Source organism: Gadus morhua, chromosome 23 (assembly GCF_902167405.1).
Source record: "Gadus morhua chromosome 23, gadMor3.0, whole genome shotgun sequence".
NCBI classification, from domain to species: domain Eukaryota; kingdom Metazoa; phylum Chordata; class Actinopteri; order Gadiformes; family Gadidae; genus Gadus; species Gadus morhua.
Genome location: NC_044070.1, coordinates 258,323 through 285,983, shown reverse-complemented (window position 1 = coordinate 285,983; position 27,661 = coordinate 258,323). Strand labels below are relative to the sequence as shown.

Below are 27,661 nucleotides of genomic sequence, written 5' to 3'. Positions count from 1 at the left end.
TAAAGAAACTTAAAGCAGAGGCGTACCAGAACCACTCTTAAAGATGAAGAGAACTGGAACAGCAATATCAAAAGACAAACAACCCCGAATATATGTAAAAAAATGAGGGATACCAAAACTAAGATGAATGATATGTTAATGGACGAATATGGAAAAAATAACATATTTATGAAACAAAATTATTATGAAATTGGCCCAAGAGCAACTAAACTCCTAGCAAAACGTATACGAAAACAACAAGCAGTTAATACCATACATACAATTAAGGATACATGCACCAATGAGACGATAGACGAGCCGGAAAATATAGAAAGAGTATTTAGGGGGTTCTATGAAAAATTATATACACAACCGGCTGCTGTGAACGAGGAAGAAATTAGAACCTTTTTAAACGAATTGGATTTACCATCGATTGGCACTTAACAAAATGAAAGATTAACAGCAGACATTACAAGGGAAGAGATTATTTATGCTATAAAATCATTGAAAAACAATAAATTTCCAGGGAGCGATGGATATCCTGCAGAGTGGTACAAGATTTTTAAGGAGGAACTGCTACCAGCTCTCCAGACTTCCTTTAATTGGACTCTAAAAGAAAACAAAACACCACCAACATGGGCAGAAGCAATTATATCAGTCATTCCAAAACCAGGCAAAGATAAGGATAGATGTGAAAATTATAGACCGATCTCAATACTAAATTTAGATTATAAACTATATACGTCAATTATCTCTAAAATAATAAATACCTTCATTACAGAATTAATTGACGAAGATCAAACAGGATTCATATCGGGCCGACAATCCCAAGATAGTATACGCCGAACTCTACAAATAATTGACAATGCAAGAAGAGAGAAACAAAGCACTGTACTGGTTAGCATTGACGCGGAGAAGGCATTCGACTGTGTGAATTGGAAATTCCTTTATCAGGTGTTGGAACGATTCGGATTTAATACTAAATCAGTACAATTGATTAAAACACTTTATCAAAAACCCTCTGCTAGAATTAAAATAAATGGAAGTTTGTCCAAGAAAATATATCTACAGAGATCGACCAGACAAGGATGCTGTATGTCGCCGATCCTGTTTGCGATTTTTATTGAGCCCTTAGCTCAAGCAATCCGACAAAATAAAGAACTTAAAGGGGTCACGATAAAGGGTATAGAACATAAATTGGGACTTTTTGCTGATGATTTAATAGCTTTCCTCGAACAACCCAACACGTCGCTCCCTAATTTGATGAAGCTACTACACACGTATGGCCATCTGTCAGGATATAAAATTAATGCTTCCAAAACACCGATTTTATCGTTGAATTATACCCCACCAAAAGAGATCATGGAAATATATGACCTTAAGTGGAACCTAAAGCCAATTCAATATTTGGGCGTTACGATCACTAAAAACTCCACCGACCTATATAAAGCAAATTATAACAATTTAGATCAAGAAATAAAAAAAGATATAGCAAGATGGTCTACCCTCCCGTCTAAACTCAAGAATTGAGATAGTTAAGCTTAATATATTGCCCAGATTTCTCTATCTATTCCAATCTTTACCAATAGAGGTCCCCAGGGGTCAATTTGCTAATTGGGACAAATGATTTCCAGATTTGTCTGGGGGGGCAAAAGACCTAGGGCCCTATCTTGCATCCGGCGCAAGTGACTTAGTTACTGGCGCATGTGTCGTTGCTAGTTTACAACTGGCGCAGAGCGCTCTTTTGCCACCTGCGCCACTCGCCGGTAAATTAGGGAATGATCTTGCGCCCCAAGGGGCGGTTCGGCGGAAGGAGGCGTGTTCTGGCGCAAACGGTATTTTGCCGTCTCTGAATACCATTGCGCTACTGACCAGGAAATACCTGGTTTAAAGTCAGTGGCGCGTTGTTCAGATGCTATTTTAAGGGCGCAAGCATACATGCGCATGCGATGCATACGGATTGCTTGTGCACCTCGCCCATACACTTTGCTTCTCTCATCTACCTAGCCGCACATTCTTGGTAAATTATTTGGGAAAGAACAGCTGATGCAGCGGTAATAAGTTGTAGGCTACTTTTTAATCAATGCATCTGCAAACACCGTACAGCAAACACATATTTTCTTGACACAGACATCGTGTAGGCCTACATGCCCATAACTTTTAGGATTGATGAGTAGGCCTATTTGATCGTGAAAAAAATTGTTTTACCGCGAGTGAGTGTTAAAAAGAATTAATGAATGCGGGCGCGCGTGTGTGCTCTGTTTAAACACACGCAAACTAAACACGTAACGCATAATACAATCAATGGCAATGTCTATTACCGCGGGGAAACATGCATATTAGGATAGCATACAATACTGATAAGAAACAATGTTTATAATGTATTGCGTATATCATTAAATAGAACCACAGTTACCGCATATCATATGTTAGCCTATCATACGTTTTCTTTGCCGAAATTTATTTGAGGACTCAGTATTTCTGAAGTTGTGGAAGAAAACCCCTTATTCCATGTGTGAATTAGGCCACATTATTTGGCAATAAACTAAGCCATTTGCAAATCCATGTGCATCTGTCTCATCGGAGACTGCAGACGCGCTGTCAGAATATCAACTCGTCCGATTCAAATGCGCTCATGGCTCTTAAAGGGGATGGGAGCTGGCACTCTCATTGGTTTGTTGCACGTTACGCCCAAACCACACCTACGGGTAATTAGGCTGCTTCAGACCAACCCTTTTGACGCTTGCGCCATGGCGCAAGCGTCATTTATCCGCCTGTAAAATAGCGATAGCGCCGTAGAACCGCCCACAAAGCTACTTGCGCTTTGCGCTTTCCCACTTGCGTTTCAGACCGTTAAAATAGGGCCCCTAGAGTCAGATGCAAAACTCTTCAGCTAAGGAAAGAGAGAGGAGGTATGGGTCTTCCAAAATTAAAGGAATACTATTATGCTGCTCAATTGAGACCTGTGTACTGTTGGTGTAGGTCAGAATTTAGAGCAAAATGGAAAGACATAGAAAGAGAAGTAAACCAAATTCCAATTCAACATTTCATTGGAGATAACAAACTATACAAAGAACTAAAAAATAAAATGGACCGAACAACAGTACACACGCTAGGTCTATGGTTTAAAATTTTGAAAGTATATAAGATTCAGAATGACATTGATATATTAAAATGGGTATCACATGATAGAAATTTCAAACCTGCATTGTATGATCCAGGATTCAAGCACTGGGTAACAAAGGGAATAACAACTTGGTGTGTTTTGGTAAAAGACGGGAGGCTGGAGAGTTTTGAAAATATAAGAAGAAAATATGAATTGGGAGCTCATGAATTCTATAGATACCTTCAAATGAGGGACTATTTCAAAAGGGAAATCGGGTCAGATTCTCCCAAGGAGGTGAACGGTGTCATCCAAATCATAATAAAAGCATATCAGGAAAGTAACATAAGACTAATTTCGGCAATGTATAGAGTTTTGAATACTAACGACAAACATTCAACTAAATATATTAAGACGAAATGGAAAAAATAACTAAATGTACAAATTTCAGATGAAGATTGGCATGATATGTGGAGGGTACATCACTCGTCCACCAGTTCACGAACTTGGAGGGAATTCTCATGGAAGAATCTCATTTGTTTCTTTATAACACCAAAAGTGAAAAGTAAGCAGCTTAACAAGAGTCAGAAATGTTGGCGGGAATGTGGGTCTTACAATGTGGACCATGCACATGTTTTTTGGAATTGTCAGAAAATAACTGTATTTTGGGAGATGGTTTGTAAAGTATTAAAGCAAATACTAGGATATGAGGTCCCCAAAAGTACTTTGGTGCTCTATCTATGTACATTTCAGGAAGAGAATATTATTGCGAGTGATATATATTTGATAAAAATACTGCTGGTAGCGAGCAAGAAAGCTATCATCAGACATTGGTGTAAAGAAACACCACCAACGAAGACTCATTGGTTTACTAATGTTGAAGAGATAGCTGTAATGGAGAAACTGACACACAAACTGAGACTTCAAGAAACACAATTCGACTGTAAATGGGAAAAATGGACTCAAAATGAAGACATTTGATTGGAACAGTAGTAGATAATTAAAAACTCAGGATATGAGAATATGAAGGTACAGGCAGGTTTTTCTTGTTTTCTTTTTTTCTTGTTTTTTTAATTTATATTGCCATTCCATTTGTTGATGTTGATATAATGTTGTCATGTTACTGTGAAAAACTGTCAATAAAGATCTAAGTGACAAAAATAAATAAAATATGTTTGCCAAAATCTTCATCCGCTTGGGTCTTTTTATAGATGTATTCGTATGTCTTATACTTGGTGGCAGACACACACTCTATGACACACACGTGTGTGAGTGTGCACACACACAACAATAGAAGGTGGTGGAAGAACCTGAAAGCCATGAGTCTTACCAGAAAAGGGCCCTGGTAAAAGTAAAAGGCCCCCAATAGAATACGACTTGAGTAAAAGTCTTTCACTATCTGATATTAATTGCACTTAAGTATCAAAGGTATTTTTCTGATATTATGTGTACTTGAGCAAGGAAATTAAAAGTACAAGTATTGTTAATAAAAAAAGCAAACCAATAAATGTTTTCCGATTTGAGATTTATTGGAACTTTGACAATAACACACACACACACACAGAGAGAGAGAGAAAGAAAGAGAGGAGAGAGCAACAGAGACAGAGACAGAGACAAAGAGTAGGCACAGCAATTGTCACCGCATTGTCTGTGTCGTTTCACGTCGTATTCACCGTGAAATGGAAAAATGACTCAAGCAAACTTCACACAAAACTTTACCAGACTCGCCTTGCACTCGTTTCACCCAGGGAAAGATAGCTGCATTCCTGTTCTTAGCCGTACGAGTCGTGCTTTCCTCCGTCTTGTGCTGAAGGCAGTTTGACCTGAGTTGCATTTTTTCTTGTTGGTGGGCGTGCCCTTAACCTGCGTCCGCGTCCCATTTTGATTGACATGATCAATCGGCCCGCCCCGCCCCCTGATGAAAGCCCTCAGTGAACACATTGGGATTCTGAAGCCCTGTTTACACGAATGGGAAAACGCAGATATTTCCACACGGTTTGGCCTCTCATTTACACGAAAACGCAGTTTTTGTCACAGAAAACGATAATTTCTAAAAACTCCGGCCAAAGTGGAGATTTCTGAAAACGCTGGTTATGTGTTGTCGTGTCAACGGGGGGAAGCGGGGTTTTAGGTTCTGAAGCGTCACATTATGCGCCAGGAAATGCTTAACGTCATATGAGCGCCCTATGCCAAGTATGTCTATCTGCAGCCGGAGCCACTTGCCAGAAACGCCCGTTGCTCTGCCAAACAGGTCAAGTCAATTTTCGGAAATGTAGGGGGATATATGAGTGGCCCCACGTCGAATGGCATGACCCAAGATACGACAGACAGAGAAAGCGTGCAAATTCGAGCAAAATATGTTTGACAGTGGAAGGATTTACATGGTTGCTTGGGTTATAGACTTCAAGACCCCCCCCCCCCCTCTTTCTCCTTTAAGTTTGGCGCCGAACAACTCGGCCCATATCAAGTGTGACGGGATATTGTTGGTCAATAAAATGATTGAATAAATGTTCAACATGCATGCATGTAGCCTACTACTTTGACTTTCTAATCTTCTGGCAAAATTACCCAGGTTAAGTGTAAATATTAAGCATATATAAAGCACATACGTGCCTTTTTTTCATAAATATCCTTAATACATAAAGCGGTGCAGTAAGAATTAAATGACGTCTTCCAAGTAGCTCTAAGCACTGCTTATTAATATTAGACCAAACAAGACTCGTATTGGTAGGTAAAACAATACTTTATTAAAGCATGCGTGTTGTACAACAAAATAAAAATAAAACGTATGAAGTGCTTGCATGATATTGAAGCCTACAGCGATCATTAGTTAACCTTGTCATTTGTTTACCCAGGTGCCATAGCAACACCATTGCTACCTCTCATTGGCTGAATCTTTGAGAACGTTGTAGACTCAATCCATATAAGGTCGCGTTGAGACGAAGCTCTGTTCGTTTGTATATTTTATTTACGTGACCATATTTTTGTTTTATGTTAAAAAAAAGGAATCAAATAACCAGTGCTCTTGTTTTGGGGAACCAGTTCTTGTCGTTCACGTTCGGGATTCGTTCGTTGTGAACGAATAGGTCGCGACCATGGTCGCGACCGACTCATCCTTAATGGCCACCATTGAACGAGCAATGGGCGTGTTTGGCAATGGGCGTGTTTGGCAGAGCAATGGGCGTGTCTGGCAGAGCAATGGGCGTGTTTGGCAAGTGGCTCCAGCTGCAGATAGACCCTACTCCCCAGGAGCGACGCATACTTCCGCAATCCACCAGTGCTCAGAGGCCAAGCCTGGTATTGCAGCTGTTTAAGCTGGCTGTGGACGGGGGTCCGTCATTTCATGTGGCCCAGAAGTAGAAATCGCCGTCCACTCCAATACAAGTGGGGAACAGGATTGTGTCTCCGCAAAAAAATGTCTGGATATCAATCAAACACTCTAAAAAATTATTCAGGGAGACAGTAAATGTGACAATAATATTTAATAAAAATGTTGAATATCATCATTAAGAGTATTTGAGTTGACTACATCAAAATTCATGAGTATACTTCCAGCATGAATATTTCTGTAAAATATCCATATAAACATTAAGTTTACTTCACCAAAATAAATGAATACTTGACTCACAGATTACATGGTTTAAATCATTTGTAATAATATGTGTACATTTCAACATTTTTTTTGAGAATACACTACAAATATCAATTAGTTTTAATAAGTGCAATTATTAAAGAAGTCAACTCAATTATATTGGTGACGAAACTAACAACTTAAAAAAATCAAGTAAACAGAGCGGAACTGACGTCATTCCTTCCTTGATGGTTTGGGATATTCGGAGAAAGCGGGCGGGAATGGCCATACTGACGACGGGCACGGCACAGCCGATTGAACTGACCTTCAACCTGACCGTAAGTAATTCTGTACAAATGCATATTTGACAATAAGCCTTCTTAGTCACAGAAGCCAGACATAAGCATGAAATATCAGTTGGTTGTGAGTTTGTGGTTCGGACCGCGTCTTTTCATTTGGTATTACATCCGTGAGGCAAGCATCTGTAGAGTTTTGTTTGGTTATCCAGCCACGCTAGCTCCTTCATGCTGCGGTTAGCTGTTGGCTGCACCATGAGGTGCGATGCCAATCATAATTTTGAAAGTGGTATGAGATTTATAATAAGAATAAACTTTGCTATGCAGAGGGAGAGAGGAGAATTCCCTTTGTAACACATACATGTACAATTAAAAACTTACAATTTCTTAAAAGAAATGCACTGCCGCCAGGCTGTCTTTTATATACACACTAGCTAGCTTAGCTTGTGCAGTTAACGTTAGTTAACGTAGGTAGTGAGATACATCAAATTGCATCTAGATCAAGTGCATTACCTATCTTATGAGGTATTACAATCATTTTAGCCAAATGTTGTAGGATTAAGAAAATAGAAGGAATTGTATTGTCGTTATGGACAGGGCATTTAGAAAATTATACCATGGAGTGCCCCTGAAACGAATAGCCATCTTTTAACGTATTTAACGGTCTTTATCGCATAAGATGCAACTTACACCAACTAGTGGGGAGGTGTAAAATATAAGTTAGAACTTAGCGTTACGTTGAAACTATCTGCTTGGTGCAACTGCTATTTTTTTAGTAGAGTGTAAAGTCGAACGTAGGGGCAATTTACGTCCATCGTAGCCTAAGTTGGAACTTACGTTCTATTGGTGCAAAGGGCTGCAGATGTTTAGACCGTAAGTGCTCGCGCGTTTACTCAGATCAGAACGCCAACGGTCGCCATATTGTGCATGGAGCGAATTACACGGCTACTTGCCAAAACGAAAAAATAACTTAACACAGTGTGTCTTTTTACAATGTATTAGTTACCATTCCTAGTGTTGATCAGCAGAGAAATAAGGAATGTAATGGCAAAGATAAGTTGCCACATGCTTATCGTTGTGCAATTCATAGTGACTTGTATGTTTGGTTGTTATGGAATTAAATGGCATGGGGTTATGAGTTTTATCATGCATTCATCATATTTTCAAAATCTGCTTTACAGAATTGAAAACAACTGTTCAAGAAGAGTGGAGAGGTAAGTTGTTTTTCTTTACAGTTTTTGTCAGTCGCTTTGGTGCATTTCTCACATCACTATTAAGATTTGACAGATTTGAACAGTTTGTTCAACCTCCACAACATTTAGTCATATGTGCACATCATAGTAGCAGTTTCTCATTCCTTCGAACAAATTCCAAATGTTTTGTCCATGCATCAATTGCTTTCATACAATTCTCTGTTGTTTTATAAAATTATCATTTGCTTATTTCATGTCAGTGAAAATGAACTATACTTGTGTAGGCTGAATAGTCATTCCCTATAAAACTAATAGTCCTCATTTCATTGCTTGAGTCATTACATGCAAAAATGTTGAACTAGTTGTCAAACCATCTGTTCCAATATGTACTGCAATATTGTTTACAGTTGTGCAGAGCTCTACCCAAAGGGAATTTACGTTTGTTGTAAATAAGGGTGTATTTTTTTCTTTTGCACAATGCTGTGAACAAATTACAATTGCAAAGAGCATAGGCAGTAAAAATGTGAAACATACATATTCAGTGTCTTGTAGTCAGTTACCACACTAAATACAGTAATGTGCAAGTGTACTGTAGTTTTCAAATGGCTGTGTAAATAGTATATAGTGCTGTTTTAAGGTAGTGTCACCAAGATCTGACCCTTTTGCATTGGAAAACATTTACAGAGTAAACTGTCATAATGAAAGCATGACAAAGCCATTTGACTATCTTGTTCAAAACAATGGTGTCAGGACTTTTCATTTTGACGACACTGACACTTTCATTGACATGAATACTTGCTTTTGAGGAATGAACTATCCATTTTGAGCAAGTGACACGCTTTTGCAGGTTATCCACTAGGTTTTGCAGTTTGAACAAATTGTTTAGAGAAATGCATAAACTTTTGTGCAAATCTTAATAGTGATGTGAGAAATGCCCCAAAGCGACTGAGAAAAACTGTAATAGTAGCTGTTACGGCCGTCAGCCGACCGCATTGTCTCCCCTCCCTCTGTATGCGATACCCCTCCTGTTTTTCCCCTAAAGCAGCTCAAGTGGGCGGGTCCTTCCGTCCCCGGAACCAACGAGAGAGCGACGGCGCCGTGGAGGCGTATAAAAGCGTGATCGCGTCTTGCAAGCGGGGCAGACACCTGTAGAGATTCTAGGCGCGTAGTCGCATTCGTTGAGAGGTTACATTTGTGTTCCCAGATTTGGGCCAGGGTAAGAATACTGTACTGACGTTGTTCATTTGCACTCATTTAGGTTTATCTCTGTTTAGCCACACTAGGTTTAGGGGTGCTGATCATTTGTATTTCCGTTTTCCTTGTGCTAGAGTAGCCAGTTAGGATTTGTTTTAGGACCGTTCTCATTTAGTAATTAGACAGGTAGCTCCGTTTTATTTGAAGGAGTTCTCTTTTGGTTATATTTGTTTCTTTGGTTTGACAGCACCTAGCGGCCCATTTCTGATGATTGTTACTTTCTGTTCCTTTGTTGGGTTACAATAAATACCTTAATTACAATCCAATCCACCGGGTTGTGTGTGTTGCTTCCCTTTTCCCCCCTGATCGAGTAGGGGTCGTAACATATGTGGGGGCTCGTCCGGGATCTTTTACCCGTTAAAGGGTTCCCGGGATTGTGTATCTGTTGTATCTCCCTTGGCGTAGTTGGGACGATTATTTGATTGTTGGTTGCGTGTATGGCGACGGGGTTTGATTTGCGTGGGTTTTTGGCCGACCCATCTTATGAAAGCTTCAGTATTTGTAGGAAGGATGATCTCCTCCAAATCGCAGCCCATTTTAACGTGGGGCATTCCCGGCAGATCCTTAAGAGGGATCTTCAAGGGTTGGTACTTGCCGAGTTGCTGGAACGGGAGCTTGTCATGCTGCCGGTGCCGGCAGGGCCGACTGAGGACAGCCGCGAGAGCGTGCAAGGGGTACTGGCAGGGGAGCCACCAAAAACTCCCGTCACGATGCCCAGGTACGATCCTCTCTCGTCAACGAGCACAAGCTCTATACACGAGGCCAGACTGAAGGTCCGCCTCGCCCGCCTCCGGTTTGAGGCCGAGGAAAGAGCTCAGAACCGAGAGGTTCAGCTCAAGCTGGACATTAAGCGGCTGGAGATAGAGGCAGAGACAGCTGTGCGTATCCGCGAGCTGGAACTGGCGTCTCAGACGAAAAGGGGCGTGGTGGTCGATGCAGAGCCTTCCGCCTCCTTATCAACGGGGTCTGCTCCTACGTTTGATATTAATAAAAATATGGCACTTGTTCCGGTATTTAGAGAGGTGGAGGTCGACTCGTATTTTTCGGCGTTTGAACGCATCGCCTCGGCTCTGCGATGGCCCAGCGAGGTTTGGGCGTTGATGTTGCAGTGCAAAATACAGGGCAAAGCTCAGGATGCTGTTGCTGCGCTCCCGGTAGAGGAAAGCCTAAGTTATGAGCACGTAAAATCAGCCATACTCCGGGCGTACGAACTAGTACCGGAAGCATATCGGCAAAAGTTTCGTGCCTGTAGAAAGACGTCGGATCGGACGTACGTTGAGTTCGCCAGGGAGAAGGGAACTTTGTTTGATAAGTGGTGTTCGTCGTGTAAGGTGGCAGACTACAAATCTCTGCGAGAGATGGTGTTAGTTGAGGAGTTTAAGAGGTGTCTGCCCGATCGTATTGTGGTCTATTTAAATGAACAGAAGGTTTCCTCTCTCTCCTGTGCAGCCGTGCTGGCTGACGAGTACGTGCTCACGCACAAAGCTGCGTTTGGGCCCCAAACTGGCGGCGTTTCTGATGGGAGGAGGAGTTCTGCCTCTGGACAGACAAGTAACAGCGTCCAGAAGGATGACAGAGAGTGTTATTATTGTCACAAAACTGGACACGTTATAGCAAACTGTTTAACTCGTAAAGGCAAGGAAAGTGGGAGAAACACACAGTTTGCTCCTCCTAAAGGAATAGGGTTAATAAAGGCAGAACCAAATTCCCCTCAAACTTTCAGTGACGGCGACACCCTCGAAGAGTGTTTTAAGCCTTTCACTTTTGATGGTTTGGTGTCCCTGGCTTGTGATCCTGCCAACAAGCGTCCAGTGCGTATTCTGCGGGACACAGCTTGTTCGCAGTCAGTAATCCTCTCCTCCGTCCTGCCGTTTTCAGACCAGTCGGCATGTGGATATGGTTCTGTGTTGCGGGGGGTGGAAATGGGGTATATGCTCCGACCCGTCCACCGTGTTTTTGTTCAATCTGAGCTAATCACCGGCTATTTCCCCGTGTCTGTCTGTCCGGAGTTGCCTATTGAGGGTATTAGTTTCCTGATGGGTAACGACATAGCTGGAGGAAAGGTGACTCCTTCGCTGGAGGTGTTAAATGCGCCCCAGCGCATCGAGTCTGAGAAGGTAAATCAGGGAAAAGCCGGTCGGTATTCAGCCTGTGTGATTACTCGTGCACGAGCCCGAAAGAGAACACAGAAGGAAAAGATGCTTGAAAATGAGATATCTTTATGTGATACGGTGCTCATGTCAAGCTTTACAGATGGTGATGAAAAAAAAACTGTGGTTGACACCCGTAATGACAGTGCTGCGGGGCCTGGGGGTTCTGACGCACCGGTCGGTGACCGTCCGTCTCTCCCAGTGAGTCGGTCTCGCCTAAGTGAGGCGCAGAAGGCTGACCTGGCGTTGAAAAAGTGTTTCTCGAAGGTGGTGGGTAACAGCAGCGCAGCAGACGAGCGGATAGCCTATTACATGGAGGAGGATCTCCTAATGCGCAAATGGTCCCCCTCTGTAGCCGCTGATGCCGAGTGGGGCGTGGTATCCCAGGTAGTTGTGCCTGCGGAGTATAGAACGCACGTGTTATCGGTGGCGCACGAAAGTGATTGGTCCGGACATTTGGGGGTCAACAAAACGTACCAGCTACTGTTAAAACATTTCTTTTGGCCCGGGATTAAAGGTGATGTTGTGAAATATTGCCGCAGCTGTCACGTGTGCCAACTCGTTGGTAAACCAAACCAGGTTGTACCACCGGCTCCCCTACATCCAATCCCGGTGATAGGTGAGGCGTTTGATCGAGTGATAGTGGACTGTGTTGGTCCGTTGCCGAGGACAAAAAGCGGTAACGAATATTTGTTGACGATAATGTGTGCTGCTACCCGGTTTCCCGAGGCCATCCCCATGCGTAAGATTACTGCTAGCTCGGTGGCGAAGGGTCTTACAAAGTTCTTCTCCACATTTGGACTCCCGCGCACGGTTCAAACGGACCAGGGGACTAATTTTCAATCCAAACTATTTAACCAAGTGCTCCAAACATTAAACGTGCAGCACGCTGTTTCTAGTGCGTACCACCCGGAGTCGCAGGGCGCACTAGAACGGTGGCATCAAACTTTAAAGTCGATGCTGCGTAAATATTGCATAGAAAAAGAGAAAAACTGGGATGAGGGAGTCCCGTTCGTATTATTTGCGGCCCGTGAAGCCGTTCAGGAGTCTTTAGGATTCAGTCCTGCCCAGCTTGTCTTCGGTCATACACCGCGTGGCCCGTTGCAAGTTCTGCAAGAGAAGTTCTTGTCCACAGAAACCGCGTCTGGGACGAACGTGCTAGAGTACGTTAGTAAATTTCGTGAGCGCCTGCACGGTGCTAACGCCATTGCCCGGAAGATGTTGGCGGCCTCACAAGGTGCCATGAAACAGAGGTTTGATCGGCGCGCCGTGCAGCGAAATTTTCATAGCGGGGATAAAGTTCTGGCGTTGTTACCGGTTCCCGGCTCGTCGTTGTCTGCCAAATTCTCCGGTCCGTACGAGATCCAAGATCGCCTCAGTGATACTGATTATGTTATCAGTACCCCAGAACGGCGTAAGAAAACGCAAATGTGTCATGTGAGGATAGCTCTGAGGATAGCTTTGTTCCCCGTTCGGCTGATCCCCAAACTGCTCGCCTATCTAATTCCGAGATGCTGCAGGAGCTGCCGTCTCGCTTAGATCATCTCTCCCCCGTCCAACAACAGAACCTACTTTCATTGGTGGGTAGGTTCCCGGAACTTTTTGGTGATGTTCCGTCCCAGACCTCGGTTTTGTCCCACGATGTCGATGTTAAGAACGCACGGCCTATTAAGCAGCATGCGTACCGGGTCAACTCTGTCAAGCGCGCGCTAATGAAACAAGAAGCAGAGTATTTACTACGACACGGTTTCGCCCGCCCCAGCTCTAGTCCGTGGAGTTCCCCATGTCTGGTCGGCATTAAACCAGATGGTTCCCCGCGCTTTATCACAGACTTCCGCAAGGTGAACGGTGTCACTGTCCCCGACTCCTATCCGTTGCCGCGGATGGAGGATTGTGTTGACAATTTAGGCACCGCCAAATTTGTCAGTAAACTGGACCTGTTAAAAGGATACTGGCAAGTTCCATTAACAGAGAGAGCGTCCAAAATATCCGCATTTGTCACCCCGGATCACTTCCTCGAGTACACGGTCATGGCGTTTGGCATGTGTAATGCGCCTGCTACGTTCCAGCGTTTAGTGAATGTGGTGTTGTCAGGTGTGCCAAACTGCAATGCATACCTGGATGACCTTATTGTGTACACTCGCTCTTGGGAGGAGCATGTACAGGTCCTGGAACAAGTGTTCACCCGGCTCAGGAGCGCCAAGCTCACCCTCAACCTGGCCAAATGTGACTTTGGTGAGGCCACTGTCACTTATCTGGGTCGACGGGTGGGCCAAGGTCAGGTGCGGCCTGTTGAGGCTAAGGTCTCGGCCATCTCGGCGTGTCCCGTTCCTAGTAACAGGAAGGCCCTGCGCAGTTTCCTCGGCATGGCTGGTTACTACCGCAGCTTTTGCCGAAACTTTTCATCAGTGGTGCATTCACTAACCAATCTCCTTAGCCCAAAAGTTGAGTACGTCTGGACAGCAGAGTGTAACCACGCATTTGAGAGTGTAAAGTCTCTTCTCACTCACGCCCCTGTGCTGGCTGCCCCTGACTTCACAACACCCTTTAAACTGGAGGTGGATGCCAGTGCGGTGGGTGCGGGAGCCGTCCTTCTGCAGGAGGATGAAGGGGGGGTTGACCATCCAGTGAGTTACTTCTCCAAAAAGTTTGACGTCCATCAGGTCAACTACTCCACCATCGAGAAGGAAACACTTGCCTTGCTGTTAGCTCTCCAACACTTTGAAGTGTACCTCGGGTCTAGCTCGTTACCAATAGTGGTTTATACAGACCATAATCCGCTGGTGTTCCTTATGCGCATGTACAACCAGAACCAGCGCCTCATGCGCTGGGCGCTGGCTATGCAGGATTATAGCCTGGAAATTCGACACAAAAAGGGGAGTGAAAATGTGGTAGCTGATGCCCTTTCCAGGTTATAAAGAAAAAGGAGTAACGTGGTATTATTTATAGTTTAGAAAATGTATTTTGATAGGCGGTGGCCGCCATTTTAAGGGGGGGAATGTTACGGCCGTCAGCCGACCGCATTGTCTCCCCTCCCTCTGTATGCGATACCCCTCCTGTTTTTCCCCTAAAGCAGCTCAAGTGGGCGGGTCCTTCCGTCCCCGGAACCAACGAGAGAGCGACGGCGCCGTGGAGGCGTATAAAAGCGTGATCGCGTCTTGCAAGCGGGGCAGACACCTGTAGAGATTCTAGGCGCGTAGTCGCATTCGTTGAGAGGTTACATTTGTGTTCCCAGATTTGGGCCAGGGTAAGAATACTGTACTGACGTTGTTCATTTGCACTCATTTAGGTTTATCTCTGTTTAGCCACACTAGGTTTAGGGGTGCTGATCATTTGTATTTCCGTTTTCCTTGTGCTAGAGTAGCCAGTTAGGATTTGTTTTAGGACCGTTCTCATTTAGTAATTAGACAGGTAGCTCCGTTTTATTTGAAGGAGTTCTCTTTTGGTTATATTTGTTTCTTTGGTTTGACAGCACCTAGCGGCCCATTTCTGATGATTGTTACTTTCTGTTCCTTTGTTGGGTTACAATAAATACCTTAATTACAATCCAATCCACCGGGTTGTGTGTGTTGCTTCCCTTTTCCCCCCTGATCGAGTAGGGGTCGTAACAGTAGCCAAGCATACCTAATTTTTTAAAGTTATAAATATTGACTATAACTCTCAGCTTGCTGTCTGAGATTTTCATTGTGCTCACTGAGTTTTTTTTTCTGTACGTTACAGTGCATGACTGTTGGAGCCGCAGAAATGCACACTTGAACCCAGACCACCACCAGCTTGTTGCAAGATCCTTGCCCTGTGAGCTACTGCTGCCCCCCATTTAACAAAGGTAACCGTTAATGGAATGGCAATGCAAGCTCTGCAAATTTGTGGCATCATCAAAGGGGGGACTTCTTAAACACTATAGACTGAGACATGGACATTTTGGCTGTGGACATTTGCTGCCCTGTATTAATTTGAACTGTTCATGTTCCTTTAAAACTTGGAGTAGCCTGCGTTCACACGGTGCCATGCCGTAATTCCGACGCCTCATTGTTCCGACGTCTCAATGTTCCGAAATATTTCCCATTAGATCGACATGCCACTATTCCGACGGTTCAATGTTCCGAAAACGAAACCCATTGGTCCGAAGGTCCGTTAGTCCGAATTTTCGAACTGGAGGCGCATTAGGCCGACGGTTCAATATGCCGAATAGGAAAAATAGTTTTATACCTCGCGGTGCCATGCCGTAATTCCGACGCCTCATTGTTCCGACGTCTCAATGTTCCGAAATATTTCCCATTAGATCGACATACCACTATTCCGACGGTTCAATGTTCCGAAAACAAAACCCATTGGTCCGAAGGTCCGTTAGTCCGACTTTTCGAAAAGGAGGCGCATTAGGCCGACGGTTCAATATGCCGAATAGGAAAAAAAGTTTTATACCTCGCTCGCTCCCCCTCTCTCTCACTCTCACTCTCTCTCTGTCTCCAAATAACAACCTAGGCCTACATATCATGTTCACGATGAATTTTGGAGGGCAAAAAGCAGGGTTCCTACAGGTTTGTTCAAGTCAAATTCAAGTCTTTTTAAGTCCCTTTTAAGACCACTTATATAAAAAATTAATACCTATTTCACGGCCTATTTCACAGACCTACCGACAACGTTTGTTCAAAATTTGTTAATTTATTTCAACAAATGTGAAAATGTGGACTGTAAAGCATTATGGAATGATGGAACATTACAGCATAGTGGTGAGTACTCACGCCAACAGCACAGACTCCTGAACAATAAACAATGAAAATCAACTCAACAATAAATAAAATTATAATCACAGTCAACTCCTAAGTTCTGCACTCTTAGCAGCGATCTCTTTATCAAGGAGAGCCAGTTCTGCCAACTTCTCCTTATGGCCTCTCCGCAGGATGTTTGACCTGGTGATCAGGCCAGCCATCTTGCTCCCTGCCTTCACTTCAGCCTCCTCAGCCATCTTGTCCGCATCCCTAGCCAGACCCTCAGATACCTCCTGTACACGTCTCCTCTTAACCTTCAGCTCCTCAAGACAGTCCTCTGCTTCCCTCCTCTTGAGAGCCTGCTCTTTTGCCTCCCTGTTCCTTCTTTTGGTCTCCAGATGGGTACGATACCTTGTCCTTGCCCTTGCTACACTTTCCAGTAGCGGTTTACTGAGTGGAACCTGGGTATCGGGTTGGGGAAAGAGAACCAGATTCAGTGACAAACTCAAGAGACCAACTATGTTGATTCTATCAACTTTTAAGTCAACAGCATATTACTAGTCCAGAGAGGAGTCATCTTACCTTGGTAACACCTCCATGTTGTATGATGAAGTCACACACCAGTCTCCGTGTGACCACAGTATCCTCCTCCAAGTTATCAGACTCCACCTCTTTATTGATTGAGAATCCACGCTCAACTGTAGCTTGACCGTGGGAGAGGATGAGCAGCTTCTTGCAGAAGGCCCACAGCTCGGGATAAGGCTCCATGGCGCTGCTCAGGAAGATGTCCAGCCTCTTCTGCATGGGTTGAAAGGAGAGGAAGTCCTCACTCCGGCTCTCCAAGGACAGGAGACTGTCAAACTGCTGCAGTATGACATCCCCTACGACAAAACAAATGAGAAAATAGAGAAAAACATTGATAAATCATTGGGCATTACCAGCAAAGTAGATTGAGGATAAATTCATTGGTGGCCTATAATTTGCCTTATTCTTACCCAAAGAAGTATCAGTAAGCTGTTTGTCCTGGAGAAACCTTTGAACCAGCCCTTTCATGTGATTCCTGCCTCTATCTGGTTCTCTATACATTACTGACGGATCCAGGCACACCATCTGCCTAACAGTCAGATACTTGAGGGGGCTCTTGTCCTGCACTTTCTTGATCATGTTACTCAGTCCCTGCATGCACTCTCTCTTGAACTCGAGCACCCTGAGTTCTGCACCTTTGATTCTCTAGAGAGAGAAATTAGCCATGAATATAGAACATGTCTTCAATGACCTGGTTCACCCTAACCATTTGTAAAATGATCTTTTGAAAACATCACACTACCTTAAGGACTGACTCTGCACCTAGACCAATGCTGATGTCTTGTGGGCTGAGCCAGATGGTCTTGTCTGTGACATCCAGTTTGGTCAGCTGCAGGGCAGTGATATCGTGTAGTACTTCTCTTTTTATGAAGCGTCTGAGTAGACTCTGTCAACAGACAAACACAAAAATGTCTGGTGCGGAACATTAATCACCAACATCAAATTATCTTATGATGATGCACAATGTAGCCACTATTTTTTACACATCCTAACCACAAACCCCATTTTGTCATAATGGATCAATTGAGCCCAATCAGGGGTTATAACGTTAAGTAAATTGTTACCATCATCAACTCGGTCAGGTCCTTGGGGAGGAATGGGAGCACAGGCTCATCCGTCTGATATTTTTTCAGGAAGGGATTGAAGGTCCTGGCAATTGCTGCGTAGAACTGCAATTTGGCCAAGACGAGTGGATCCTTTATGGCTGCTGCAAGTGTGTCATATGATGCTGAGAAAAAGACATACAGACAGTCAGACATTTCAACTATGACAAGGCCACACCACCACCAGGGTTAGGACACAGTCACAGACCTATTCACATTTAAGAAGGGCCTACCTGTTCCAGGGTTCGGGAGTCTCTTTGTTTTCACAGCTTCCATGTACAGGAGAAGTGATGGCCAGACTGCCAGGGCTCTCTCCACAACCGGAAGGTTTTCTACCCAACGATGGGCACAGAAAGATAGAGGGAACACACTGGACTTGGTTACGGTGATGTAATCCTCTCTCCTGGCAGGCGTATTGTGAAACAATGTGTGCATTGCTCTCAGCAATTTGTCCAGCTGCCATACAGTGAACCCACACTTGAAGGAGTTGTGTAGCGTGTGTAGGCCACAGCTTCCCACACAAACGAGCTGAAGACCTAAAGGTTTCAATGCAAACTTGATATTAGAAACCAAATTAGAACTTTGAAAGTGTTTATTCAATGTTAAGTGCACTACAAATAAAATACATTTTTATAATTACTAATGGATCAGAAACACTCACCCACACACACAGTAATAGCATTATAAACTCCTCACCTCCGTACTGCTCAGCTTGATCTTTCTGGAAAAGGTCGAAGAGTTTCCAATTCACATTGGGCCCATCCATTGAAATAGACACCAAGTTCCTGAGGTTCAGTTTGTCCATACATTCCTGAAAAAAGGGCTGCATTTCATTACTCAAAATAAGAGGACTAGGTGAGCATCACATATTGACACACACACACACACACACACACACACACACACACACACACACACACACACACACACACACACACACACACACACACACACTTGATTCGGAACGGAACAACAGCTGTTCGCTTCCACAGGGAAAAACTAAGGAACTTCAACCTACTTAGGCCTACTAATTAACGGTAAAAAGCTATTAAATCTTCAACAAAATATGCAGATACTGTCATAATCGGTTCCAGGGAGTATATAGGGATTATTAATGTTATTTTTGGTGGTGTTTTTTTCTGGAACGAGTATTCGATTAATCGCTCGGAAAAACCAACGAGTATCCGAAGCCTGAAAAATGGCATTCGGGCCAGCCCTAATGGTAATTAAACATTAAAACACCTGCGGCTTATAGTCCAGTGCGTCTTATATATGTACACATCATTCAATTTAGCTGCTGCGGTTTATACTCCGGTGCGCCTTACAGTGCGGAAAATACGGTATTTGCTTTGGACAAAAGCGTCTGCCAAGTACATAAACACATAAACAAACATTGTTAAGGAAAGTAGAGTAAAAAGGGTCATGCTTACTTTGAGATGTGACAGCAGGTCTTGTGCAGTGGAATGTCCCATAAACTGGGAGCCCAGATATCTGGACTGAACCTGTCCCTCGTTCCAGAAGCGGACATGCACATCCAGCTGTTTGTTTTTCGTAGTCTCGTTGAGACTCTCGTCGAACATCAGAACGAACGGCGATTTGTTGACTTGGGACACCAGTTCCTCTTTTATATAGACAGCTAAACCAAACTTGGCTATGTACGCCGTTTTGTCAGGACCACAAGTAAATGTGGTAGCGATGTCGGAATCTGGGAACATGCATTTGAACAGCTCTGAAATACTGTCATTACCATTGTAAGACTGGTGTTTGGAGATGGTATTAAGAGTCCACAACACCTCTGCCTTCATAGTGGGTGTGGACCCAAAAGATGTGCGCAGATCCACTCTAGTCGTCGTAACTGGAGGGGCTGCTGTATCACTGCTAGTGCTAGCAGTTGGCTGGTTATCTGCTTCTGCTTCTGATTCAGGCACAACAGCTGGCTGGCCAACGCTAGCAGAAAACACTCCGGCGATGGAAGGAGTTTGATATTTCCCTTTTATAGAAGAAATGTGCTTGGACGACTTGGCATGGGACTCTAAAGCCTTCAAGCCCATCGTACCAAGCTGAATAATTTTTTTGCATACGGTGCAAAAAGCCGCGAAAACATTTTTGTCCACCGGTTTCAACCAGTGGCAAAATGCCTGTTTATCTCGCCACGCGTCATTAAACTTACATTTCCCCATAACCCCAGCATAAGATGGGTCGCTAGATAACCTAAACAAACGTTCAAAAAAAAAATTGCGCACTTCTGCTTGGCTTGTTGTTGGTGTACTGTAGCAAAGTGACGTGTGGGAAGCGGGAACCATGGAAATATAAATGGGACCCGCGGAAGCGTTGCATTCATTATTGGTTCCGGTGTTTTGACTTTTGAGGAGAATGCGCTACGGAGAAGTTATACTGCCGATTTTTTAAGACCCAGATATCAAAATTCAAGACTTTTTCAAGTCTTTTTAAGGTATTAATTCCAAATTCATAAATTCAATGCTTTTAAGACTTTTTAAGACCCCGCGGGAACCCTGAAAAAGACAACGCTTCACTTCATTTCGACACGGTGTTGCAGCACCATGGACAGAGAGCGGAGGTCTAATAATTCTCAACACGGGCACGAACACACACACACACACACACACACACACACACACACACACACACACACACACACACACACACACACACACACACACACACACACACACACACACACACACACAGTGAGAGAGAGAGGGAGCGAGCGAGGTATAAAACTCTTTTTCCTATTCGGCATATTGAACCGTCGGCCTAATGCGCCTCCTTTTTGAAAAGTCGGACTAACGGACCTTCGGACCAATGGGTTTCGTTTTCGGAACATTGAACCGTCGGAATAGTGGCATGTCGATCTAATGGGAAATATTTCGGAACATTGAGACGTCGGAACAATGAGGCGTCGGAATTACGGGCAGGCCCCATACCTCGCTCGCTCCCTCTCCCTCTCTCTCTGTCTCCAAAATACAACCTAGGCCTACATATCACGTTCACGATGAATTTTGGAGGGCAAAAAGACAACGCTTCACTTCATTTCGACACGGTGTTGCAGCACCATGGACAGAGAGCGGAGGTCTAATTCTCAACACGGGCACGAACACACACACACACACACACACACACACACACACACACACACACACACACACACACACACACACACACACACACACACACACACACACACACACACACACACACACACACACACACAGAGTGAGAGTGAGAGAGGGAGCGAGCGAGGTATAAAACTATTTTTCCTATTCGGCATATTGAACCATCGGCCTGATGCGCCTCCTTTTTGAAAAGTCGGACTAACGGACCTTCGGACCAATGGGTTTCGTTTTCGGAACATTGAACCGTCGGAATAGTGGCATGTCGATCTAATGGGAAATATTTCGGAACATTGAGACGTCGGAACAATGAGGCGTCGGAATTACGGGCAGGCCCCGTTCACACTTGACCAGAGCTCACAAATCAGAGGAAACTGAAAGTCAACAAGATGTGATAGCCTTCAAATGTAAAATCTGTGACTCCAAATTTCCAAATACTAAAGATTATTTTCATCACATCAATTCTCATCTTAAAAGGCTAGAAACAATAGTGTGTGTGTTTGATGGCTGTGAGTTTAAAACAAACATATATGGCACTTATGCTACTCACAGAAGTCGAAAGCACCAATCTCACTCGTGTGATGACTTCAAGGCTGATGTGATTGTAAAACTTTCTACCAGTGTTCAACAGAATGGAAGCCATACTTCCTCACTGGAATCAATTGATGATGTTGAGTTCGATCATACTGCAGATTTGGATAGCGAAGAACAAACCGGTGCATATGAGGAAATAATTGGATCTCTCTTGTTAAAGTTAGAAAGCATTCATAATGTCACAGGTAAATGTTTAGATGACTTGGTGGAACAGCTCCAGTTTATATGTGCATCGTCATCTCAATACATTCCAAATTTAGTGAGAAACATTCTGGCAAAGAATAACTGCACTGTTGACGAAAGTGTTATTAGTGAGTTAGAAGAAAAAGTACAACTCTGTAATCCTCTAACTAAAGCCTTTGGTCCTGATGGTCCTTTTCATTCTAAGTACCAGAGGGGTAAATACTTTAAAGAAAACTTCCGTTTTATTCAGCCAGTTGAATATGTATTAGATCCACTCGACAGTGCTACCTTTCAATACGTGCCCATCTTACAATCTTTACAGCAACTGCTAAACAATAAAGATATTGTAAATAATATACTGACAAGACATTCAGGCAGTGGGTCACACCTTTCATCCTTTAAAGATGGTCAACATTTTAAATTAAATGAATTTCATAGATGGAGAGCTAAGAATTTCACTCAACCTGACTTACGGTCAGGTTGAAGGTCAGTACAATCGGCTGTGCCGTGCCCGTCGTCAGTATGGCCATTCCCGCCCGCTTTCTCAGAATATCCCAAACATCCCTCAGAATTGAGGTCCCAATTAACAACAATTAATTTGGCACTTCTTTGCAAAGCTGTTGATGTAAAGAAATATGGCTATGAAACTGTCAGGGAGCCTGTCTTGACTGACCTGGCTAAGTTAGAGGAAGAAGGCATTTTTTTCCCAGCCATTGGTAAGAATATCAGCGGATCGGTTTTTTGTGTTTCGGCAGATAACCTTGGAGCTCATTCTTTGAGTGGCCTGGTGGAAAGTTTTACTGGGCATTACGTCTGTAGATTTTGTATCGGGGACCACTCAGACTACCAACAAAAAGAGGTCCATTCTGGATTTTTTCCTCAAAGAACTAAGGAGAACTATGCTTCTCATGTTCAGTCTGTAAAGGAAAACCCAGACCTAGTACATTGTTACGGTGTAAAGAAGGTTTTTTCCCTTAACAGAAAAATTGAAGTATTTCCATTTCGTGACAGGCTACCCTCCGGATGTGCTCCTTGACCTTTTGGAAGGTCTAATACCATTGGAGTTGGCACTGTGTTTTAAACTGTTTGTAAAGAAGAAGTATTTCACTCTGTCACAACTGAACAGTCTAAAGAGTTTCCGTATAATTGGACTGACAAAACTGACCGCCCTCAACCTATCCCACTTAATCTTTGTTCTCGCAGATCTATCGGCGGAAACGCACATGAGTATTGGACATTACTAAGATTATTACCATTTATAATTGGTGCAAAGGTGCCACTCGATGAACCTGCATGGCAAGTCCTCTTGACTTTAAAATACATTACTGAACTCGTGGTATCCCCTATTCATACAGAGGACAGTATTAGTTATCTCGATAAATTGATTTCTGAACATCGCCACAGACTATTGGAAGTCTTTCCTGACTTTAAGTTAACTCCTAAGTTCCATTTTTTGGAACATTATCCAGACCTGATAAAATGCTTTGGACCTTTGGTTTGTGTCTGGACCATGCGCTTCGAGGCGAAGCATAGTTTTTTCAAACGCGTTGTCAGACACGCAAACTGTTTCAGAAACATTCTACTTTCTCTCACCACAAAGCACCAGATGATGGTAGCATATCATTTACATGCTGATGCTGTGAAACCTTCATTGTGTGTGAGTAAAGTAACCAATGTTCCATTGGCATTGCTGCATGAGGACATTCAGGAGTCTTTTAAACAAGTATACCCAACACAAACCACAGTGGAGCTGACAAATGCAATGTCATATCATGGAACCAGATATGCAGTTGGGATGATTCTGCCTCATGGGTCTACTGGTGGTCTGCCCAATTTTGTGGAGATTTCACAAATTGTGATTGTAGACAGTGATCTAAATTTCATTGTTAAGTTGCTCAACAGCTGGTATTATAAACATTTTAGGGGGTTTGTTTTGGAGCACTCTGGGAAGGTGACACTGTTGAACATACAGCAACTTAGTGATACATACCCCCTGGCACCATACTGGGTGGGAGGGAAACGCATGGTCAGTTTGAAACGACACATTATTGTCCAGTATTAGGTCAGTTAAAAGACTAAACTGTATTTGTTTTTGTACAGATGGACCCTGTTGTTGTGAAAGTGATCATTGATCATCATAGTGAGAAACTCACACTGTCATCTGGGGTCCCAAATACAGTGGAGCAATTGCATGAGACTGTGAAAGACACTTTTCAGATCCATGAAGAATTCACCCTTCATTACTTGGATGAAGACTTTGGGGATTTCTTCACCATTCATTCACCAAACGAGGTTAAACATAAGGGGACAATAAAAGAGGTCATTATTCCATCCGTAGTGCTCACATTGACCACACCAGAGACTGAAAATGTGGAAGTTGCAGACAATGCGAGTGACATTTCCAGTTCCACTTCAAGAATGTTGTCTTCACAGTCATCCTCTGGTTCTGCAGACTACCAGTCAGATACATCATCACTGTCATCAAAAGACACTGGTAGAGCAATGTGGCCAAGTGAAGTTGAGATTCCACCTTTTTCAGTTGCAGCAGAGGCAGTACAATTTTTTAAAGATGGCACTGTCCTCAACAACACCCGGGTCAAGTCTGAAATAATGGAGAAGCTGGCAGATTATATGTACAGTTACACAGCCTATCCCACAGGCCTTCAGGTTGGACAGATTGCAGAAGCCTTGGTCCAAAAACACCCATGTCTAACGGAACCTGGAAGTCGCAACGGGTGGATTGGATGGATGTACTCCCTAAAGTACAAAATGGAGAATTATAGGTCCAAGTTAAGAAATCTTGGATTTCCTGAATTTACATGCAATTCTCTTAAAAACAAGCGTCCTGGTGAGAGGAAACCAGCCCAAAATGTAAAAAAAGCACGCAAAGGGGAAGTGATTTATCTCCCACATTATCCATCAGGAGAAAACAGTGAACAACAAGAGCAACAACGACTCAAAATCCTGTCTGAATTAAAGAAGAAGGAGAGGGCGACTGTCAGTGCATTAATGTCCAACACTTTTGCTCATAGAAGACCGGATGTCGTCAGTCTTCAACTGAGCATCACCAAGATCAAAGAAAGGTGGCCTGCCCTGTTTGATGCGCCACAGGTTAGAAAAAAAACAACAGTTTACCACAAATGCACCTTACTTGGGCAGCTTGTTTAAATCTAAGTATGTAAACTGTGCTCTGTCCCTGTTTGTGTTTTTCTGCTTTTTTCAGGTCAACGCTGAGTTCCATCGAATTGCCACTGTAAATCTTGAGGCCAAATTCATGTCCATGTTGGACCACTACACCCCTAAACTGCTTGGTATCTACCAAGCCAAGAAAGGTGCTGCTGGACAGAGGCATCGTGCAGAGATTAATATTGTACTCCAGGTATTTTAGTTTGCTCCCCTGTTTATATACCGGTAATTCTTTCCCCCACCTGTGTTGTCACCACTGTTTTTTTTAACTATCTCTGTACTCAAACATTCAACACAAGATCACATACCTCATGCTGTCTTTATTATCATTCTCATGATACATTTTAATAGAAAGTGACTAGTGTATTTTTGCCAACTGTTTCGTTTTTGTTTTTTTCTTAACAGAGTGGAATTCCCATTGAGAAAACTAGAGAAGTTGTCATCAGGTGTCTAATTGATCACTTGGGAGAAGATGTGGGTACACATTATCCCATACACATACACATGCGCGCAGTCCTTTCCCACACTCCCCCGCACACACACTTATGTGATTAAAGACACGCACAGACACAACGAACACCAGCACACAGGTAACTTTATGTGATTACAGTTACACACACACACACACACACACACACACACACAGGTAACTTAATATGATTACAGTCACACACACACACACACACACACACACACACACACACACACACACACACACACACACACACACACACACACACACACACACACACAGGTAACTTAATATGATTAGCCTACAGCTTCTCATATCAGTGCTTGTAGAAAGATGATTATGTCTGTGTGATCAGCTCTGTCTTGATCTTAAGGTTGTGGGTTTGATTCCCATGTTGACAAAGATGGCAAAACCGGCCGTAGCTCCCGTGGCCCTATCAAAATTTCTCAGAGGAAATGTTCTAGTTATCATTATTGTTATTTGCATGAGTCTGTTGATATCATTCCAATTTGTTGTATGCTAGTCAAAATAATAGAAAACTTAAACATATTGTATATCCTATTTATGTTGTATGGTAATTTATTTTATTCTGGTGATATTCTGCCTGCTCTAACCACTTTGCTTTACAATGTCCACAGACTTCTGATGATTCAGCCATCAATGTGGAAGAAGAGCTGGCAGCAGAGATGATGGCTCTGTACGTTGTGCGCAATGAAAATGGACAAGTCAGGGATGTAGGGATCATCATTGAGGGTTCCATCGTACTCAACCACCTTGGGGATCTCAGCAGAGCCTGCTGCTACTTGCTTGGGCTAACTTATGCCTTGGACCTGAAGTACCCCAACACTCTAAAGTACACTTTTGAAGTTTTTCAAAAGATGCTTGTTGAAGTCGATGCTGGAAAACTGTCAACAAAGGTGCAAAGACTGAAAAACATTGTGCTGATATAGTTGCAATTCCATTCCAGTCTGTTCTGTTAACAGTCTGAGATCAGTCTGTGTCCAGTCTGTGACATTTCCATTTTGCATTTATGTATTTTCTTTTCTTTTCTTTTTTAATCAATCCTGTGAGGCATAAGGCTTCATTTTTTTATTTAGAGTTTTGAAGCAGTTCAACCCTCCCATCAACAGTGCAGTTGGCTGTTAATATGTTAAATAAATCTGTTGGAAATGTTAAAAATTTGGAAAAATGTTTTAAAATAAAGCTTTCATGTTTTGTGAGCTCTTGTCAATTTTAGTTTATAGTAAATATCCTCAAATATATAATATATCATATTAATAAAAATTAAAAAGTCTGTTGGTAAAACACATTATTTTCAGTAATCTCCAACAAATGTTTTTCAATTATATTAACTGAATTTGATAAGTGATTTCTACTCAGGTTCTCCATATGGTTAACACATAATTTCAGTTACATTTACTCAATTTATGTGGTAATTGAGCCAAGTCAATTCATTCAGATGTACTTAAAAATATTACTTGGATTCAATTATATTAACTGAATTTGATTAGTGATTTCTACTCAGGTTTTCCATATTGTTAACACATAATTTCAGTTACATTTACTCAATGTATGTGGTAATTGAGCCAAGTCAATTCCTTCAGATGTACTTAAAAATATTACTTGGATTTACTCATTACTCATGTTTTGTGTAACTGATTTGAGAGCTTTCATATCAACTCAATATTTTTAAGTGTAAAAATGCTGCACTGATTGAATTAAGTAACGTGCAGTATTATTTTTTAGAGTGTAGCCCTTACCCTAACCCTAACCCTTCCTCTGACGAAGCCTAACCGGGTGAAACGTTAGGAACGCTCTCTATTTCTGTGGATGTAAAGTCAGTTATTCTGGTGAACTGTTGTTTTAGCAACTTTGGAGTTTTTAATTTGGACTTTATTTTAATTCTTTTACTTTGTTTGTTTTAACTTACTTTTAAACAAAGTCTGTTTTTACTTGGTCAACCTGCATCTTGGAGCGATTAAACGTTATACTTTTTTAACACCTGTGGAAATTACCTCATTCCCTTTGGTTTTAATCGAATCTCCTTCAAATGCTTTTTTGGCTGGTGAGTACAGAGACATCTACGTGTTCAGCTTTTTTTTAACTTTGGACTGTAATCAGTTTTTGGGATATTCTACAACCCCATCGGGCG

General features: G+C 42.8%; 1 protein-coding gene across 1 annotated transcript; it reads right to left on the bottom strand.

Annotated features, from left to right (window-relative positions):
• Window positions 1–16,359: 16,359 nt before the first annotated feature.
• On the bottom strand, window positions 16,360–18,840 carry LOC115537494 (uncharacterized). The gene is made up of 7 exons (XM_030349464.1): window positions 18,640–18,840; window positions 18,177–18,479; window positions 17,905–18,068; window positions 17,583–17,726; window positions 17,251–17,485; window positions 16,838–17,136; window positions 16,360–16,716 (listed from the first exon to the last, which is right to left on the bottom strand). The coding sequence occupies exons 1-7, from the start codon at window positions 18,770–18,772 to the stop codon at window positions 16,360–16,362; spliced, it is 1,635 nt and encodes a 544-aa protein (XP_030205324.1). The 5' UTR covers window positions 18,773–18,840.
• Between the last annotated feature and the right edge of the window lie 8,821 nt (window positions 18,841–27,661).